The 20,585-nt window shown below is 51.1% G+C and overlaps 1 protein-coding gene across 1 annotated transcript; it reads left to right on the top strand.

Moving 5' to 3' along the window:
* The first annotated feature begins 3,018 nt into the window (after positions 1 to 3,018).
* Positions 3,019 to 20,511, top strand: TTL (tubulin tyrosine ligase). The gene is made up of 7 exons (XM_068406233.1): positions 3,019 to 3,367; positions 7,642 to 7,720; positions 9,459 to 9,691; positions 12,862 to 12,997; positions 13,093 to 13,362; positions 14,268 to 14,411; positions 16,748 to 20,511. Exons 1-7 carry the CDS (start codon positions 3,211 to 3,213, stop codon positions 16,863 to 16,865), a joined length of 1,137 nt encoding a protein of 378 aa, XP_068262334.1. The 5' UTR covers positions 3,019 to 3,210; the 3' UTR covers positions 16,866 to 20,511.
* Positions 20,512 to 20,585: the final 74 nt, after the last annotated feature.

Below are 20,585 nucleotides of genomic sequence, written 5' to 3'. Positions count from 1 at the left end.
AGAGCACTTGTTTGGGCACCTTTACAGGGCATTCCCCGACCTACAGCGAACATGTGCTGGAGATACCTCGAGGTGCTTGTGCCACAGGGCAGCACGCAAACTGTGCCGGGGAGTGGAAATCAGTAGAAATTTCTGGGTTTGGTCAAGCCTGGTATCTCCCACTAGTTCACATTTAGTAACTGCAGGAGTTTTAACATCTTCTCTATATGCCTGCGAGTATAATATAAATCATATTCGTAATGCTGCCACCAGTTTCTGACCTGGGAGCAGCACAGCCTCACCTTGTTTTGGCCACCCTGCTAGCTGCCATGGGAGAGCTGGAAAGGATGTTTTTCCTTTGCTGGCAGAGGAGCCTGAGCAGCCCAACACTGCAGCACCTTCTCCTGAGCCATCCAGGCTAGGGGGCACAACAAGCTGTGAAATTCATTTTGCCGCAACCTGGTAAGCGCTAGTCCAGGAAAACTTTCAATAAAGAGGTAAAGTTTCACTCCAGAGCAGGAGAAAGGTGAGATTGAATGTCCTGATTTCTTCCCCATCTCTTTTGTCTTGTCAAAAGGACAACCAATGGGGTCCCAAATTAACAGAGTTGAGGACTGACAGTTCCCATTCCCACTCTGCCCATGCAGGAGCATACCCACAGGCTCTTCACAGACCAAGGTGTGCACTAAAAAATTACCATGGCTCACTTCTACGTGGCAGGGTTGAGACATCGCTTTAAAACCCTTTTCTTTCCCTTAGGGAGGAATTTTAAGCTCTGATTTATATTCAGGAAAAAAATTTTAGCTTCAAAAAGACTAAATTCAGTATCCCAAGTTTCATCCCAGTAACAAATAGAATACACAACAGCATCCCATTTTAACAACCTCCACTTTGGCATTCTGTCGACGCAGATAAAAAATAATCTGACAGTTCTTTTTCTTGTGAATGTTGTCATCATCCATTTGGCCTATAGTTAAGTGTTCTGTTATTTTCCTTAAGACTGTTAATGAAATCGGTGTTTTATTATACCAGCTTAGAAACACTAGTTGTTCTCCCTGTCCATAATTCTTTCAAGGTGAAAAGCATTTCACTAAAAACATTTTGGAAAAACATTTCATTAAAAACATTTTGAAAATTTAGCGGGAGAAAACAAGAGAGCAGCCTTTTTTTTTTTTTAATTAAATTTTTCTGTCCATGAATCACGTAACACCTTGTGCTGTCAAAGAAGTAAAGGTAATAACAGTGTGCAGGTCACAACCGATCTACCACACATCTGAGTTTCCTTCAGCAAAATGGTCTTGATTTGTTGGAAAAACATCATGATTTATAGCAACCAACATTGAGCATGCAATGCTGGTGTCATTCCTCATACAGCAGCTGGAGGAAAAACAGTGATGGTTAATGAGAAGCTCAACATGAGCCGGCAATGTGCGCTTGCAGCCAGAAGGCCAACCATATCCTGGACTGCATCAAAAGCAACGTGGCCAGCAGTTCGAGGGAGGAGATTCTGCCCCTCTACTCCGCTCTCGTGGGACCCCACCTGGAGTACTGCGTCCAGCTCTGAGGCCCCCAATATAATAAGGGCATGGAGCTGTTGGAGCGAGTCCAGAAGAGGCCACGAAGGTGATCAGAGGGCTGGAGCACCTCTCCTATGAAGACAGGTTGAGAGAGTTGGGGCTGTTCAGCCTGGAGAAGAGAAGGCTCCGGGGGGACCTTATAGCAGCCTTCCAGTACCTGAACGGGGCCTACAGGAAAGCAGGAGAGGGGCTTTTTACAAGGGCATATAGTGACAGGATGAGGGGGAATGGTTTTAAACTGAAAGAGGGTAGATTTAGATTAGATATTAGGAAGAAATTCTTTACTCTGTGGGTAGTGAGACACTGGAACAGGTTGCCCAGAGAAGCTGTGGATGCCCCCTCCCTGGCAGTGTTTAAGGCCAGGCTGGACAGAGCTTTGAGCAACCTGGTCTAGTGGAAGGTGTCCCTGCCCATGGCAGGGGTGTTGGAACTAGATGATACTTTAAGGTCCCTTCCAACCCAAACCATTCTATGATTCTACGATATGAAACAACTGAAGAACTCACGGTTTTCATTACTGGTAGGTTTGTTAAGACAAACCTGATTTGGGGCTGGGGGGAATCTGATTTCCAGGCTCTGAATTTGTGAGATAAGACATCTTTGGTCTGCTGCAGACTTATGAGGACAGCAGTGATGGTTACAAACAAAAAGACCTTTCCAAAACCAGAAAAACCAAACTAGGTAACAACGCACGAGAAGGTAAGAACTCATCCTTAGGAAAACTAAAAGTTATCAAGAAAAATGTGGTTTGAAGAGTCGAATAGGTTAAGAAGATGAGACGGTCTGTTGGCTCTGCAGCCCCAGTGTCGCGTGGCTCGAAGCATGGCATCACCCCTGGGCACGGACACGGACACGGACAGACGAAGGCTGAGCGGGCAGAGCGGGCGAGGCAGCCCGGCCCTTCCCTCGCCTGCCCGCCCTCCTTCGGCAGCAGTTTGTCCCCCCGGTTCATCAACATCCACCCTGAGCCGCACACAGCACCGAGATGCGGCCTGACGAGCGCGGAGCTGGGGGGCACAGCCCCTTCCCTCCACCTGTGCCCCTGTTCGTGGGTCAGGGCCCGCGGGGCTCCCCTCGCCGCGCCCCCCAGCTCCAGCCTCTGCCACGGCTCACTGTCCCCTTCGTCCTGACTTTCACGGGGCTCCCGCCGATGGCTGCCAAGGCCGCGCGCGGTCCCCCGCCAGGAACAGCCCAGACCCGGCATCGCCCCGGGCCCGCGTCCGGGGCGGCGGGAGCGGGACCGGAGCCCCCCCAGCCCGGCCAGGCCGCGGGACCGCGGGTCCCGCAGCAGCGCCCGGCGGGGGGACACGTGTGCGCGGGGCCCGCCACCGGGGGGCGCTGCAGGGGAGGGGAGGGGAGGGGCCCGGGCCCAGCGGCGGGGCCAGCACCCGGGGCGGGGCCGTGACATCACTGCCTTTCCCGCGCGGAGGGGGGGCGGTTCCACTTCCGGGTGGGGCCCCCCCGCCCCGGGCAGGCGGCGGCCCCGGCCATGCGGAGCTGGTGCGGGCGGCAGCGGCCGCGCAGGGCCCTGCCTGGGCTGCGGCGGGGCCCTCTCGGCCTGGGGCGTCCCTCGGGCCGCCGGGGGTAGGGTGGGGCGGGGTGTCCGTCCCGTCCCGTGCTCCCCCCGCCCCCGTCCCGTGCTCCCCCCGCCGCCATGTACACCTTCGTGGTGCGGGACGAGGGCAGCAGCGTGTACGCCGAGGTGAGCCGGCTGCTGCTGGGCAGCGGGCAGTGGCGGCGGCTCCGGAGGGACAACCCCCGCTTCAACCTGATGCTGGGCGAGAGGAACCGGCTCCCCTTCGGCAGGCTGGGTAAGGGTGTCCCCCCGCCACCGCCGGCAGCGGGGCCCGCTCCCCCACCGGGCTGTGGCTGTGCCCGCCCCGCCTCGGTGAGCCCCCCCTGGGGCGCCTCGCCGCAGGCTGGCGTCCCCAACGGCCCGTCGCAGCCCCCCGTCCCCGCTGCGGTCACGGGGCTGCGGGCAGGGCGTGTCCCGGCGGAGCCCCCCGCGGTTTGGGGGTGGGAGGGCTCGAAGGATCCCCCTCCCACCCAGCTTGGTGCCGCAGCGGTGGGGGTGGCGGCGGAGGGCGCCCGGGGACCCCCCTCGCGTATCGCAGCCCCTCGGTGTCCCCTCGGCCCCGGGCGCAGCCCCCGCCCGGCTCGCCTAGTCCTGCACCTGGGGCCGCTGCCACCGTCGCAGGGGGCTTCGGGGGCCCCCCGGGGTTGGTTGGTGGGGAGGGCGGTGGTGCCAGCAGCAGCCCCCTGCCTGCCTGGCGCAGGGCAAGGGCGTCGCAGTGCTGAGGTTACCTGTTATGGGGGTGTTCCTGCGGTTTGGGATGAGGGGGGACAGGTCTGAGCCAGGAATGCTCCAACCCTGGCCCCGGAGGCCAGGCTGGTGGGGATGTGCCTCTGCAGGGGCTTGGTGGGGGGGACAGCACGTCTCGTCCCTGCTCGGAGCAGGGCGAGGGTTATTCCAGAGGCTCTGTATGTGTGTGTGTAGGGCCAGGCCACCCCCCAGCCCCCCTTTTTCCCCTGCTGTCTAACCCCCTCTGTCACGCTGCCACACACGGGGCCCTGGGAGCTCCCCTGTGCAGGCTCATCCAGTCCGGTGGCAGGCAGGGCTGCCACCCTGGCCCTCTGCCCCGCTGGCTCAAGATTAGGGGGGACAGTGCCATGCACTGCCCGGAGCCAGGAGAGCCGAGCTAGGCACTGGCAGGGTGGTGGGGTGCGGAGGGGAGCAGAGATGCACCGTCATTGCCCACGGCTGGGGGCGAGCCAGCGGGACCCACAAGGCTGGCAGGTCTCCATGCATGGTGCCAGCTGCTGTGCTGGCTCCTGTCACCAGGCCTGTCAGAGTGTGTTTGGGATGAAGATGCAGCAAACCCCAGCAGAGCAGTGTGTTTCCCTCCTGCGGTCCCATGCCTCTGCATCTGATGGCTGGCCAGGACCCTTCTGACCTCCCTCCCTGCCCTTGGCCCTGGTTTCTTCCTTCCTGGGGAGAGTTTGCAGGACTGCTTCTGGCTACAGAAATGTCGGAGCAGGAGGAGCCCCCTCACCCCAGCAGCTACAGGGCAGGACAGCTTTTGCAGCCCCTTGCTTGCAGTTGAGACCCAGCACTAGCCACTTTTTTAGATTTGCAAGTCACCAGCTCCAGCATCTCTTCCCTTGTCGCCACATGCGTGTGTGAGTGGAAAGTCCCCATCACGTGGCCATGCCATCTGGTCACCTCCCAGTGTCGGGGTGTCCGCAGCAGGCTGGGAAACACCGGGAGAGGCTTAAGCAGCGAGGATGCTAGCACCGGCCGTAGCCAGGCACAGCAAGCAGACCTGTGCTTAAATGTGGCCAGGACGCAGGGCCTGTCAGGATTAGGCTTCATGACAGTATGAGTACAGTTCTTTCATGTGAGTGGGCCCACGCAGCACATCGAGCTGTGATGGGCTCGTGGTCATCTCTTACTAACCCCTTCCATCCTTGAGAAGAGCCCTGGGGTGATGGAAGGGCTTCAGCGAGACCTTCGGCACATGTTGCCATGGGATGCCCGAAAATTCAAACCATTTCTCACAGCCAAGACACACCTATGACCTGTGGAGAGGGACCACACTTTGGCACTGGGTTCTTTAACCCATCCTTTTATAGCAGGAGCTGGTTGCCTGAAAACAGTAGGTTCAGATCAAAAATAACATGGTTATTTTGGTACATCTTCCAAAAAGCTGTATCTTCTCTGGTACATCTTCCTAAAGCTGTCCTGCTGAGCAACTGTTGCATCAAAGCTGGCTTGGTTTCCTTTTCCTAAAGGCTCTGCTTGGAGGAAGTGGACATTAATTCAGGGAACTGTAGGGATTTGTGTTACTCAGAGACTAAGCTAGATCATGACATGGGAGAGGGGTAGAAGTGGGGACTCTCAGCATGCATCACTGCTTCAATGCAGCTTTAGGGACTTCTGTTGCTCTCATTGATACCCTAATTCTTGGGGAACTGTGCCCTTAAGCTATAAGCGTCTGCTTGTAAGTCTGTATTTAATGGAAAAGCAGTTTGTGGTAAGGGGAGGGAAAGGAGGATAAGGCTGCAGAGGCCTCGTAGAATCATAGAACTGTTTTGGTTGGAACGGACCTTTAAGATCATCAAGTCCAACCGATAATCTAGCACTGCCAAGTCCAACACTAAACCATATCCTTAAGCACCACATCTACATGTCTCAAATACCCCATGGCTCAGAGGGTGCTGGACTACCATTTGCTCAGTGCCTTGGCAGCTTTTTAACCCTGCTAAATGCATGGTGCAGACCTCACAACGTGCCCCAGAACCCGTTCCCCTTCCTGCCTCGTGGTCCCTCCTTGCTGACCACCAGACTCCATGTCACAGCCCACTGCTCCATGGGGATGCTCAGGAAACCAATGAGGATGTGCCTTCCGGTGGGTCTGCGTGATCCAACAGCAGCAGTTTCAACCAGGTTTCAGCCCCTTCATCCCTCTCCTTTCACTGGCCCCATTCCTCCATCACTCGTGACAGGGTGGACTGACCACTGTGGGGCAGAGCCCACCCACTGTGGGGCAGAGCAGTGGGATCTCCTTCTGGACCTCGATTCCTCCAGGAACCAAGCAAAATCGATAAACTGGAAAGAGAAGGAAATTTGATGGGGTTTACTAGTTTCTTTCAGTAAATTAGTGCCTGAAGTTACAGATCTTTTCTGGAAGATGTTTTTCAGCTGTCTTGTATTTAAAGATTTTTGAATAAAATAGTGACCCAGGTCAGGGCCATGACTTTGGGGTGGAAATAGATATTCACTCTCTGTGATCTTGCAGCTGCCTGGTCTTTAAGGTAACGTTCGCTCCATGCCTTTTTTTCCCAGGCAAACACCAAGGGATAACTAAAACGCTGAATCCTTCTCCAGGGTCTAAAACACTCCCACGAGCATTTTTTTTTTTTTTGAAAAGAGAAGGTGAAGGTGGAAGTAATTGCCATGCTTGGGGGATCCCCCTGGTCCTAGGTTGTTTCAAACCAGAGCAGTTTTCCATCATGTTTTCCCTATCACTGCCCTCGTCAGTTGTTGTCACTGGTGACCCAGGTGTTGCCCCAGGCATCACTCACCTCTTGCATGTCCATGTTCAGCTGCACTGGTTGTGTGGGAGAGGCTGCGTGGTGTTGCCCAGATTTGCGTTACCCTTCGGCCAACTGCTGCCTTCCTGTCCCCCCAGAGAGCTTCCAGCTGAGTGCAAGTGTTCGAGTAGTGTGAGAAGGTGAAGGAAGGCAGGCTATGGTGTGAAGTGGACCACTGTTGGCAAGGAGGTACCCATCTATTTGGCATTCTGTTTGGCGCTTGTGAGACCACGCCCAGCTGGATACTGGGACCTGTTTGGGACCTTCCAGCAAAAGAAAGGCATAAACACCTTGGAGTGACTCCAGCAGGGGCCACCAGGATAGCCGGGGGGGACACAGGATGGCAGTGCAGCGCTGGGACAAGGACCTGTAGACACGGTAGGATCTTCATCCTTAAAGCTACTCGGACTTCAACTGAACAGGAGGTTGGAGCAGAGACCCCCAGAGGTTTCTTCCCACCCCAGCTATCCATCGAGGCTTGCTGCAAACTGCCAGAGGGAAACAAGGCTCCAAATGTTTTGATGTTTCCCAGTGTTTTGTGATACAAGGTCCGACAGGGAATCTTGCTGAATGTGACATTGAAACAAGGCCCTTTCCTAAGATGTGATCTTTGTATCATGGTGTGCTTCCCTGCATCCTCCTACTGCATTGAAGAGTAACTGAAATCTTGGCTTTTAAAAACTGCCACCAGCAAATGGAGGACCTTTTTGGGTGGTGCTGTCAGTTCCCAGTATGAATTAGGAAATTATTCTTTTCCTTTGGAAAATGGAAGTGTCAGATTCAAAACAGACTTGGGTAAACACATGGTTTTTCATAACTGAAAGAAAGAAACCACAGGAGCCAGTACCAGCTTAGAGCCTGTTTCTGTGATGCAGGGCAGGGAAACGGCCTCCTTTCTCTTCCCTACTGCATGGGTCCTTTGCGCCAAGCAGATGTTTTTCCTTCACTAATTGAGAAGTTTGTTCGACCTCTTTGTTTCTTCTTCTTGTAGGCCATGAACCCGGACTTGTGCAGCTGGTGAATTACTACAGGGGAGCAGACAAGCTGTGCCGCAAAGCATCTCTGGTGAAGTAAGAAATTCACTGAAATGTTACATGGGATTGGCAGAAGTGTTTCTGCTAACCGTTGTTGAGTGTTGAACCTGTTCGGAGGGTATTTCATGGAGCAGCTGCCATGGGAGTGACCTAGCATGTGCTGTCTTCAGACTCCTGTGCTGGTCGCTAGAGCTGTCTGTGTACACAAAGACCTCCTTGTAACTTCGGGGGAAATGCCATTTCCACTGAATTACATCTGCTTGAAACCGTAGAGTGTATTGAATCAGATTAGAGCCAAATCAAAAGAGAAGGAAAAAACCCAAACCTATCTGCTCTTTTTCCTTGTAGACATTTAATTAAAACCTGCTCCTTGTATTCTCTGTTTCATACAGAGATGAGACACTAATTTGCCTTTAGCTAATCAGATTTGTTGGTCAAACAAATGCTTGGAGGCGTCTCCAGGAAGAGCTCTGGGAGTTATTTCTGCATGACCAGCCATGCCAGGGTCTCCTGGGGAAATGTGATTTCGTTGTAGACAGCCCTCATCCCTGTGCAAACTCTGCAGCCATTAGGGCATCTTCATGTCAGAGCTCTTGGTCTCTTTCAGGCGTTTGATTCCATGTTAGTGTCTGTGCTGCCTCTTGCTGACACAGTCCTGCAGACTGTGTGTGCTGATCCGAGGCCTCTTCTTTCCCTGCAAAGAACCTGGTCCCAATTGCTTTCCTTACAGTGGTGATGGTGTTTGTCAGGAACTAGCAGAGTGTTTTTTGAACAAGCACTCACGGCACTCCCCAGCTGGATTCTCTGCGGCCTGTGGTCTAGAGGCAGCACTGAAAGTGCTTGCACACCTGCTTTTCTTTCCTGAAGCTTGGCTGACCTTTCTAACTGTGGGGTCAACCGTGCATCAAGCTACTTGTGAACCCAAGGGACCACAAATGACATTCCTCAGGGCTCCCAGGGTGTCGCTGACTGACTGCCATTTCAACAGAGAGACACAAATGCACAGAGAGAGTCAGCAAGTCAGGAGCTCTGCTTTTGGCCTTAAGGAAAGCACAGAGTGAGCATTCAGAGAGGTGGGCAGCTCCCTTGGCTCTGAAAGAAAACAGGCCTGGGTTCTGCTAACAGGAGTTTGCTGGTGTCTCTAGACATTACTGGTAGGAGAGATGTGCCAGAGAGATCGGAGACGGCATGATGCAAGGGGGATCCCAGACACCTCGGGACATGAAACATGTAGCTATGTCCTTGCTTTCAGCAGGTTCCCAGTGGTCTTCATCACAACTGGGACAGCTGATCAGATCTCAGTGGGGATGGGATCAAGAGCTAAGCACCAGCACAGAGAACATTACTGCCCTGGCTTCCCTTTTGCCTGTTGTGATCACAGCATCCTTCCTGCCCGGTTCCATGTTAGCAAACACACTTCCTCAGTTCCCTTGTGCAGAGATGATGCAGGGAATGCACTGCAAGCTCTAGTTACATGGAGGCTTCTCTACTGGTTGTTTCACAATACCCATAGTACCGACAAAACGTTTAATGAAACCGTGCAGGTCTGGTTCAAAGAACAGTCCGTGGCTGCAGGTTGAGGTTGCCATGATATCTTTAGGAAAACCCTAAATTTAAGGGTTTAAGGAAAATGTAATAGTTTAGCATGGACTATCTGTAAGCTGCTATTCATCACCAAGTGAAAGAGCCCAGTTAATGATGATTTTTACTTATTAAATGATGTCTATGGAGGTGTGGAGACTGGATATTTATCAGCCTGTCTCTCTTCACCCAGGCTAATCAAGACAAGCCCTGAACTATCGGAGTCCTGCACGTGGTTCCCTGAGTCGTATGTGATTTACCCAACAAACTTGAAGACCCCCGTGGCTCCAGCACAGAATAGAATTCACCATCTCATAAACAACACAAGGACGGATGAGCGGGAAGTCTTCTTGGCAGCTTACAACAGGCGGCGGGAAGGAAAAGATGGCAACGTGTGGATCGCCAAGTCCTCAGCTGGTGCCAAAGGTTCATTCTCCAGCAAAATGAGCCATCTTCTCGTTATTCCTTACTCTTTACTTAATCCATAGAGTCCTAAGGTTTGGCTGAGCCCAGCTGATATCTAGCCTGTCTATGAAGGGCTTCACCTGCCAACTCCATGCCAGTCAAGCCAGCGTAGGGCTCTCCTTTGTCTGCTTGGTGGCATGGGGCTCCTGACAAGCATTGTAACATGCTCATGCTACCTAGGCCATGGATGGCAGTGAGAGGTCCTCCGCTTTTCTAGACATGCGCCTCAAAATATGGGAAAGTTTGCTGCAGGGATAAGGCAGCCAAGACCAGCAGGCGAGGGGAACATGGAGAGCAGGAGATACCAGGGAGCAGAATAGGATATGGGGACGAGGGCGGGGGGCAGGACAGCAGCCTTCAAGGGCAAGGAGCCCAGCTGTCCATGCTGCAGTTAAGCCTGGTTTCGCCTGGGCAGAAATACCACTGCTTGTCTTTCAAGCAAACCCAGGTGCCTGGTGCCAATGGCCAACGCACAGTCATGCTGAGAGACTGGCTGAGCAGCCATGACCTTGGTGCATCCAGATTACACCCAAGCCTTCAAGGGAGTGTACCAGAGCAAAGACAAGCAATGCAATGTCTGTATGTCCCTTTAATTTGAATAAGGCAATGCATGCCTAAGTGAGAATGTGTCCCTCCTTGTTCCAGGGTCATTGCATCGCTCGCTCTACAGAAACAATGAGCTGTTAGACAAGATAGCTGGACACAGCTATAGATGTAACGCTTTGGTAACTATGTGCCGTCTGTTGGTTATGGCAGTATCATGGTCACATTATCGGAATGGCTTTATGAAACCTTGCCTTGCCATGTGTGCAGTCACCAGGCAGCAAAGCCCATCCCGAGGAAGGACCTGGTCTTTTCAAAGGGAGCAAGCCCACTTGTATTACTCATATTTGCAGAGTCAGTTTTGATGCAGTCTTGCAAAAATCACCAGAGAATGTGAAAGCCAGAGGTGGGTGCAGGGAGGCTGCATGTTAAAACTGTCCTTCATGCTGGCTTCCTTTACTGCTCTGCTCTCTTGGCTGTGTTACCAGGAAGCATCAGAAGAGTATGCTTATTTTCATCAGGGAGGAAGGGGAGATGAGTCCTTTCATTATGCCAGTGAGAGAATGTGTGTCTGTGTGGAATAACTGTCTGGCAAAGAATCAATCTGGGCAATTGAAAAGGCCAGTGCTGTGATTTGCTGCAGGATGGGGAAGTTTAAACTCTCCACATACTTTATTCAAGTGTGATCCCATCTTCCTTGAATTAAAGCAGAGTAACCTTTCATATTCATCAGAGCTCAAGCTGGGAATTAAAGTGGAAATCAGGGCCTCATGTTAATCTTCTAGGGGGAAGTTTTAAATGTCTGGGGATTACTTCTAATGAAGAAGAAAGCTTGTTGACATTAATTGCCAAGGCAGATCTAGCTCAGCCCCTGACTTGGGACAGGTCTAGTGCAAGCTTGGTCGTCCATCAGTAAAAGGAAAATTCAAGATGTCCTGACTTGAGAGATTTTTCAACTGTGGCTAGAGGTTTCGATGTTTTCTTTGAGAGAAGAGACGGCTGCCCCACATAATCTGCTTTGCTGCCTCACTGGGTTGCTGAGTAGGTGCACAGTTGAGCTAACCCCACCCTTGATTGACCATCTGTCCGGTGCAGAATAGGTGCCTGCTGACCTTCCCACTGCAGGGGCTTTACTGCCCTACAGAGATGTTGCTTCCCTCCTTCCCCCAGTGCTCAACCTGTGGTTGTACGAATGCGAGTTTCTGCCTGGCTCTGCTGTGATCAGGGGACTAAAAATCTTGCCCTGCCCCCCCCCGCCCCATAAAATGTGGGTGAGAAAGATACTTTGATGAAAGGACTTCCTTTTGGTGGAGGACACGTAGGGGGTCAATAGGGCTGGGAAGCTGTGACTCACAGGTATGCAAAGCGTGAAGCAGTGAAAGTACCTGCAGGGCTGTGTCGGCAGCCACCTTCAGAAGTCACAGCTAGGAGCATTTTCCATGGGATTATCATGTCAAATACAAACCTGTGTTCTCCCTGCAATGCCCCCTTTGAAGAGTGTTTGTTTCTTTTCACTCAGTATTTCCTCCAAAACACTTGGCACAAAGTTAAGATGTAAGTCATCAGCTTTAGTCCAAAAAAGTTAACTAAATGCCCGAAGACTGGACATAGTGCCAGAGAGGTGTTAGATGGTTTTACCTGAGCTGGTTTATCCCTCATGTGGCACCGTGCCATCCCTTTATCAAATCCCAGAAGGGATATGTTCTCTCTTTGTTGCTCTGCAACAGTGTTTTCATATCTGGACTCTTGCAAGAAATGAACAGTGACAGCTTCAGCCAAAATGTGGCGGTATTTAAGCAGCACATCTGACTTCTTTAATGAAGAACTATTACAGCAGGGGAAAAAAAAACACTGACTACATGGATGAACATTTTGAAGTAGTTCTTTTCCTAATTCAGCAATAATTTTAATAGTAACTTAACTTGGTGAGTGGGGCAACACTGCACAAGTGTGCATGTGTGACTGCCTCTGGCAGCCAGAGAAGCCAGGCAGGGGAGAAAGTCTGAGTCTAGGATAAATAACCACCGACCTCCCTCACCAAATGAAAAAAAAATTAAAAAAAAAAAAAAATCCAGTCTCTCAAACAAACTGCCAAAACCCTTGTTCTCCAAACTGCTGAAAACCAGGGAAAACCAAAACAAAATTCCACAAGTGCTGAACACGTGCGCCAACCCCCCCTCGCCAAGCCCAGCTGGAAAAACGCGCCAGAAAAGGAAACAAAATCCCCCAAACCAAGCAGCTGCCTCACTGCTTGCCAAGGTCCCTGTCTGCTGGGCATCCCCTCGCACCCAAATAGCCACCCCCTTGCAGACGCACCCCAGGCAGGCTGTGCCAGCTCAGGTACCCTCGGTTCCCTGGAACCGAAGCTTGAGCTCTGGTTACTGGGGAGCCAGGCGCCCCGTGGCATGATGAGAAGGAGATCCCTTCCCTCCGCAGATTCACTGCCTGATGCTGTGCAAACATGGCATCGCTTGGGCGTGTTGTGTGGCTTTTTGGGCAAATGAGCCATAGTCCACTTGGGCCCTGAAAAACTCCAGCAAAGGTAGGAGGATCCTCTACCTAATTTTGTCTTCGTCTTTCTGTGCCAGGGGAAGGTATCCTGATTTCTTCAGAGGCTGCAGAGCTCCTGGACTTCATTGATGAGCAGGGACAAGTGCATGTGATTCAGAAATACCTGGAGAAGCCTCTGCTTTTAGAGCCAGGGCATCGCAAGTTTGACATCAGGTAACATTTTCTGCGTCTGTAATAGCACCAGTTTTTGTTTTCATGCTGTTCCTTTCTAAGCCACTGAGACTAGAGTTTGTTCTCTCGCCCCCCAGGAGCTGGGTTCTTGTGGATCATCAATATAATATCTACCTCTACAGAGAGGGTGTCCTGCGGACCTCTTCTGAACCATATAACAGTGCTAATTTCCAGGACAAAACCTGCCACTTGACCAACCACTGCATTCAGAAGGAATATTCCAAAAACTACGGGCGGTATGAGGAAGGGAATGAAATGTTCTTTGAGGAGTTCAACCAGTATCTGATGGATGCCTTGAACACAACGCTCGAGAATAGCATCTTACTGCAAATCAAACACATAATAAGGTAGCCAGCAGCCTGTTGCATGGGCTAACTTAGGGTTTCAATTGCGTAAATTTAAGATAAAGCCATAAACACCCTAATGCCATTGCTCAATGGAAAGGGACCTTCATAGGTGCTGTTCTCACAGGGGTGTGTGTCAGTGTGTCTGCATGTTGCCAGCTGTGGCTGGAGAAGGATGGAGGGAGATCACTTGGTAAGGGAAGAGGGTAGGTTGAAAGACAGGGCTGGGGCAGGTTGAGGTTAAAAAAGGTACAAGGTGCAAGAGGGAAAATAAAGCTGGACTCAAGTCTGCAAGATCTCACTGCTTCCCCTACTGTAAGCAAGCAGCAGCACATCTCATAGGTTGTCTTAGTCCACACAGAGCCAGCTGCCTCCTGGGCACAGAAAGTGCTTGGAGAGAGATCTGAGAGATGATGGTGCTGCAGAGAATCCAGGTCTTGACAAAGTGATCCTTCATGGCGCAATTTACTTTGCAAGTACCCCATTGCTGTTATTTACACCAAAAAGACATGACACAATCTTTGAGGGACTCGGAAGCAAATGAGCTCTCAATGGCAGTTCCTTGGGGACCTGGTGCAGCCCTTTGTGGCCCTGCCTTCTGCTCCAGGCTCTAATCGCACATCATGTTTTTCAATATGTCTAATCTAGTAGTGGGGGTGGGTGCAGCTCTCCAGCTCTTTGGGAGTTAACTCAGGGGTGTCCCCACGTGTATTTTGATGGTTGCGCACTCTCACTTGCAGGGACCGGGTTACCATGACGTGTGTTGGATGTAGCTTGTAATTTGGGGCAGTCCCAGGACAAGAGGACCCCTCCACTTAACTATGCTATGCACATGTCCTCAGAAGCTGCAGTGCGACAGATGTGTCTGCAGGGCTTTTCATCTTGGGTTTCTGTTTTTCCCTTCACAGAAGCTGCCTTATGTGTATAGAGCCTGTAATCAGCACGAAGCATCTTCACTACCAGAGCTTCCAGCTCTTTGGCTTTGACTTCATGGTGGATGAGGAGCTGAAGGTCTGGCTGATAGAAGTCAATGGGGCCCCGGCCTGTGCCCAGTGAGTAATCAGTTTCTGTAATACCCTTGCAATGCCACCATTCACATGTCTCACCCAAAACATGGCTGTGTCCCAGCTCTGAGTGAAAATGGTGGAAGAAAGTGAATGGCAGGAGAGTTTTCCAGGCTAACCCATACCGGACACTGCTCTAAGTGCCAGTTGGTTTAAGTTCGTTGCTCCTGTCTCTATGTTTGGTATCCCCCAGCCTCTTTCCCATGTGAGATGGGGCACTAACCTCAGGTTTTGCACAAATGGGTTTGAATATATTTTTATTGGCACTATTGGGTTGAAGTTACATTGCAGAATTAATGCTTTGGGGGTCAGGTGGTTTCTCAGTCCCTCTTGTGGAGCCACTGTTCGCTGGTGAAGCTGAACACATGATAAATGAGCAGCATTAAGGGCAGCAGCTGGAAGCGAGTGACTGAATTTGCAGGCACAGGACCCCAGAGCACACTGTGGATGCTGCAGACATCAGATCAAAGCCTCCACCAGCCACAGGGAGGCTGGGACAGCCAAACAGCTATGGCCATGAACATCTCTGCATAGGCACAGCAGGAGGTGCTGTATGATGTGATTGAGACAATGGCAGGAGACTCTGAGTCTTTGCTAAAGGGGCATCTGTATTGTATACAAGCCCAGCAAAACAGAACAGGCTGTACAGCACTACATTAGAATTTGATTAGATTAGATGTAGATTAGGTTAGATATAGATTAAATTAGATTAGGTCATCACTGACAGCAGACAAAAAATACAGGTCAAACCTACCAGGCAGCCTGTTCAGCAGCCTTTTCAGGGCTAGGGCTTGGCGAGCTGTCTGCGTCCAGGGTGCCCTGTTTACCATGTACACTGTGGTGAAATACAGCCTTGCACCTCCTTGTATTGCTGTATGGGTGGAATTTGGTTGTTACTGGAAGTATTTGGGTTGCAGCAGTGCCCTGTTTGCTTTGTGCTTCTGTGGGCACTTGGAAGCCACTGAAAGCAGCTGAAGTAAGTTTTGGCTATTTGTGGCTTCTCCTCTTCGGGGTTATTCTAATTTCTAGCACCTATATCACAAAGTTCCCATTTAAGAGACAGAAATTGACTACTGAAAGCAGTAACATTCCCAGGATCTGAAAAAGCATCTTACTGTCATGTAGCCCCAAAGGCACAGGGTGAAAGACATCGTTAATCCTAGTAAAGACAGCTTTGGTACTAAAAATGTCCCAGATGCCAACACGTTCAGGGAGGTGTCTTTGTTTAGCCTGCACCCAGGGCTAAACAATAACAGTTTTTCTCTCACCCAGTGTCCTTTTCCCAACTGAAAAAGGAAATTGGGAAAAAGAGGGAGACTTGTGGGTTAAAATTAAACAGATTTAATAAAATAAAGAAATCAATATAAATGCTAACACAAAACACACAGAAGTATACTTAGCTACAGGTTGCAGTAGGTTGTCCAGGAATAGCAATGGTCAGCAATGAGGAAAAAAGGAAAAACAAAAGAGAGGAGAGCAAAAACAGCCTCCCCTCTCCCCAGCAAGCCCTCCCTTTTATAGTGAACTTGATTGTTAATGATATGGAATACACCTGTGGGCCAGCCTGGGTCAGCTGCTCTGGATTTAGCTGCTAATGGCCCTGATCACCATGGCTGGCCACAAACTGAAACAAAATCCCAATGAAACCAGGACAGGAGGTTAAACACATATTTCCTTCAGCTGAAAGTGAAGCTGTTGTTAACTCATTTGTCAAACACCTTGTCTCTCTTCTCCCTAATCCTGCTCTGCATGAGCTGTGCTATGGTGAAACACATCCCACGCTTCTGGAGGGTCCTGTGAAGTCTCTGTGCCTGGTCACAAGCTGATATGCACAGCTTCATCCCAGTGCAGCATTTCATCAAACCATGAATGCATCAGAGCAGTCCCTCTTGAGCACATCCCCACATTGACAGGGTCTGGTGTGATAATCATGACTCCCTGAGCTGGAAGGCCAGTGCAGGGAGGGCTCAGCTGTTGTCTGCCCCCATGCATCCTGCAGTGACTCAAGTCTGGGGCCTGAGAGTGTGGAGACTCTGCTCAGAAGCCTCTTCGACAGTAAACTTAGATAATGGGTTTTGTGGTCCCACCTGGCAGAGAGCAAATGTGGGAATGGGAGCACCATTGAAAAAGAAGATGGTTGCTGGGGTAGGCAGGGAGGAGAGGGAAGAGATGCAACCCTCCTCCTGTTTGCCACCCTGGAGCGACCTGTAATGGGAGCAGAATCTTGTAGATCCTGCTGGGAAAATGCATGTCTATGTAAAAATTGGTCAGGGGCCTGCTGGTTTGTTCTGCCTGGGCATCTGATTCTCTCTCTTTTCTCTTAGGAAGCTGTATGCAGAGCTCTGCCAAGGAATTGTGGATGTAGCCATCTCTAGTGTTTTCCCCCTCAGCGACACTGGGCAGAAGATAAACCAGGCATCATCGATCTTTATCAAGCTGTGATGACGACAGGAATGTCTCTGCTGTGCACAGGGAGAGACTGCACCCTTCGGGTCAGCACAGTTCGGTGGCTTATCTCAGTATCATGCCAAAAAGTGACAGGCATCTTCATTTCTGTGAATTCATGGGGAAAAACAACCAAACAGGCATCCACAGGGAGCTGCGATGAGCCAGAGCTGCTCAGATAACACTGCCTGCATTCACCAAAATCCACTTTAGAAACAGCTCGTGTGACTTTGATATCTGAAACAAATCTCTCTGGGAGAACAACAAAATAACCTTAAAATGAAACCCCAACAGGGATGCTATAATACTGTATTAGCTCCTCCTTTTCTGTAGAGATAATGTTGGGTTTTTTAAGGGAATTGAGCAAAGAGAACGATGGTCTTATGGGACATCGTGGCTGGGAAGTTGTCCTCCTCCCGCTGTGTTTCTTCTTTCCTCACGTACTGCATCATTAGTGCCTTAGCTCAGCCCTTTGTTCCTGCTCTATTATGTAGAAAGGAGCAAGCTCTCTTGCATCGCAGGATGCCTAAAACCAGGAATACCGAGAATTCTGTTTCCTTAGATCATTGTCCAGGCTGGTTGGCTGAACACCCAGGCAACGGCTGGCAAAAGGGTGCTGAACTGCAGACGGTGAACTAACCCAAGCAAGGAAGCAATTTTGCTCATTTATAGCTATCCCTTTTCCTAATGAGATTTGAATCAGTGTCCGTCCCAGTATGATGCAGTTGTATTCTGTTTAAAAGAGGCAGAGAGACCCCTCGGAGCTCATCGTCAGGCTGTAAGATTTCTAGCATCACTTCTATGCTAAGAGTGTTTCAAATAGCGGAAACCCAGTTTCCCCAGTTTCTTCAGAGACACTGCAGTGAATTTAAGCTCTTCTCTCAGCTTTCACCTTCATGCATTTGAGCCTTGAATCGGAAACCTTTCAACCGAAATTTTTATCCTGTTTGATGCAGATGATTTTATTCTACTCCATTTGACAAATATTGCTGTTTTCTGCCCTGAACACAGTCCACAGCTCAGTCCCAGCTAGGGGGAAGGTGGGTGAGGTTTTGTAGACCAGGAGAGAGATTCCTTGTGTGTAGGTTTGCCACATGGCTGGGAAGACACGTGTTTGGGAGAGGGGTGGTTAAATTCCTTGAGGTCAGTGAATTTCAGAGCTAAGATCTAATGGGAGTATAACATGTGCCCCTGGCGTATTGCCCACCCTGTGTGAATTTTCAGCATGAGCCCAGGATGTCCCTCCTAAGCTAGAGCACTTTGCAGAGCACAGCGGCACTTGTAACATCAGTGGGCTTTGTAGGGGGGTGTTCCAGGCTGTGTTCTGCTGCCTCTGGCGGGGAGAGGTGGTTGGCACCGAAATAAACTGGTTCCTGTTACCCGAAACAAACAAGAAGAGATTGTGGAGGTTGCAAGCTTCTGGCTGCCTGTGTGTAATGGGAAGTGAATTGAGCAGTGGAATTTCTGCCTCCCTCAGAAGATCCTAGTGCTTTGGTGTATTCATCTCTGCTGGTGACGGAAATTTCGGAGGTCTTCATGCCAGCAGATGATTCTGGCACCAGTCCTACAGGCAGGACTTAAGTGCCCAGGCCTCCTTGGAGCGATGCATTTTGATCGTGCTGTCAATGGGATGGACATTCGTTATGACACGTGGCACCATTTCACACAGGGCCACTCAAAGCCAGGAGGGAACAGAGCGCTTAGCAAAACCTGGTGGAAGCACTGCAGGGAGGGCGCATCCCAAAGAGCCACACAAGCACCTGCGAGGTTGTTGGCACCCTGAAGCGCAGCGTGGATCCACATCTTGCAGGGGCTGTGAGTGCGTCAGTTCGTGAGAGGGGAAACGCTGGGTGATAATCTAGGAGAGGGGTGTGGGGGAAGGACTGGTTGGGTTTCTTAACCTTAGGATAGCACACAGGTGTCAAAATGTCACCGCAGGCCAGGTGAAGCGTAGGGGTAACACTCCCAGGTAAAATGTAGGCTGTAACTGTTGTTACGCAGCTTGCAAAGTTCACTGCATCTCCATTCGCATTTTCACGTTAGCTCATGTGAGCTTAAAAATTACCCGGTTTTGCCCAGCAAAGGGAAGATCTAATAGCAATCACTCTGGTCCAGGGTGTGCCTGAGGTGGCAGAGGAGACATTGGGCTCTTGCAAGCTCTAGGGCAGACGAGAGCAGAGCATGAAGTGAGGGGAGATTTTCACCATCGTAATGGAACGAGAAATGCTCATTTTCTGGGGTGCTAGATCCACCCTTCTTTTACCCTCAAAAGGGAAATTGAAAAACCAAATCACTCCCTTACTGTGCAGTAAAGTGAGATCCCTGCCAACGTAGCAGGATAAGGGCAAGAAAGCTGCCTGGGTGCCAGCAAAGGCAGCGGCCACCTTGGGAGCAGCTGGTGCTGCCGGGAGGAGCAGTGACTCAGCAGACCCTGCCTGACTCCAAAGCCTTTTCCTCCCCCTTTCTCGCCCCGGTTTGCGTTGTGGCACATCAGTAGCTGGCTGCTTTTGCTGCTCAGCTGAAAATGGGGCTTCAGCTTGAGGGCAGAGCTATGACCACAGGTGATGTGGTTATTCATACCCTGCCTTTTCAGCTGGGCTTGGGGGAAGAGAGTGATTCAGGGATGCTTTAATCGCTGGCTTGTTTGCTGAATTTTTCGAAAATAAGCAACAGCCTGTGGAGGAAACCAGCAGGCATCGCATGTATTTACCAGCTGCTCTCAAAGTGCTCCCCAAGGTAAAGCACAGGAGGTAAATGATAAAGGACAGAGAGCACAGTGCCCAGGGTCTTGCCCAAAATACTAGCTAACAAGCTGGAGCAGAGCATGTGTGTATGGCTGAGGCCTCAGCATTGCAGCCATGGGTGCCCCTTGCAAGTGATGCTCACAAGCCCTTGTGAGACCTTTTTTTGTTTCCTTTTTTAGGAATATACAACAATAAATGTTTTCTAGCTTATTTCAGCTAAAAGATTGATAGAAAAGGTCTTGCTCCCTTTCCTGAGCTTTCGCAAAGGATGGTGCTGGGTTTCCAGAAGACACCTACCATACTGCAGGATGTCTCTAGTCTTGGTTGTATCCCTTCATGTCAGCCACGAAGGATTTCAGGGTGCGTTTTCCAGCAGGGTCTGGTCCTGCTGGACTCTGGGCTTCAGGTAAATCCCATGCGGCTTGTCTCATACCAGGTTAGTCGCAATTACCACGCAACAGCTATTGGGCTCCTGCCGAAATCCGGTGACCAGCTGCAGCCCACGGAAAAAGCCGGAGAAGTCTGAGAAGGCTCTGAAGCTGCTTCATCCAGCTGGCCTGGCTTCCCAGCGCCCTTCAGGACGTGCATGTCCCTGCTCTCAGCATTTCTTGTTCTCCATGTGCAGCTCCCCCAGGAGAGCAGTGCTGTGCGCTCCCTGGGTTCATCATCACGTTTCATGGCCAGTGTTCGCTACAGAAGCCCTCAGAGAACCCCAGTGTGGCAAGGATTGTGGGGTACATGCAGTGCTGCCAAGCTGGCAGCCCGCCGGCCCCGGGCACGTGTCCCCAGCTGCTCTCACGTCAGCATGTGCGTGGGGGGCCGGGGGGTGCCTGAGCTGGTGGATCTCTGGCGACTCTGCTCACATCACTCATAAACTGTCATTAAACATGCAAACCCCACAGCCTGCCGTGTGTCCTTGGGGTGGCGAGGCCTGGGGTGTCAGGCCCCCAGGAAACCTTCCTGTGGTGAGTGG

The sequence above is a fragment of the Nyctibius grandis genome, chromosome 1, assembly GCF_013368605.1.
Source record: "Nyctibius grandis isolate bNycGra1 chromosome 1, bNycGra1.pri, whole genome shotgun sequence".
NCBI classification, from domain to species: Eukaryota; Metazoa; Chordata; class Aves; order Nyctibiiformes; family Nyctibiidae; genus Nyctibius; species Nyctibius grandis.
Note: the sequence above shows the minus strand (reverse complement) of the source record. Positions and strands in the feature narration are given on the sequence as shown.

Bases quoted from the DNA above. Each gene is read 5' to 3' on its own strand.
- TTL (XM_068406233.1), top strand. From the start codon at position 3,211: ATGTACACCTTCGTGGTGCGGGACGAGGGCAGCAGCGTGTACGCCGAG. The intron at 7,721-9,458 runs GTAAGAAATTCA...CTCTTCACCCAG, and splicing joins CGCAAAGCATCTCTGGTGAA to GCTAATCAAGACAAGCCCTG. The intron at 13,363-14,267 runs GTAGCCAGCAGC...TTCCCTTCACAG, and splicing joins CAAATCAAACACATAATAAG to AAGCTGCCTTATGTGTATAG.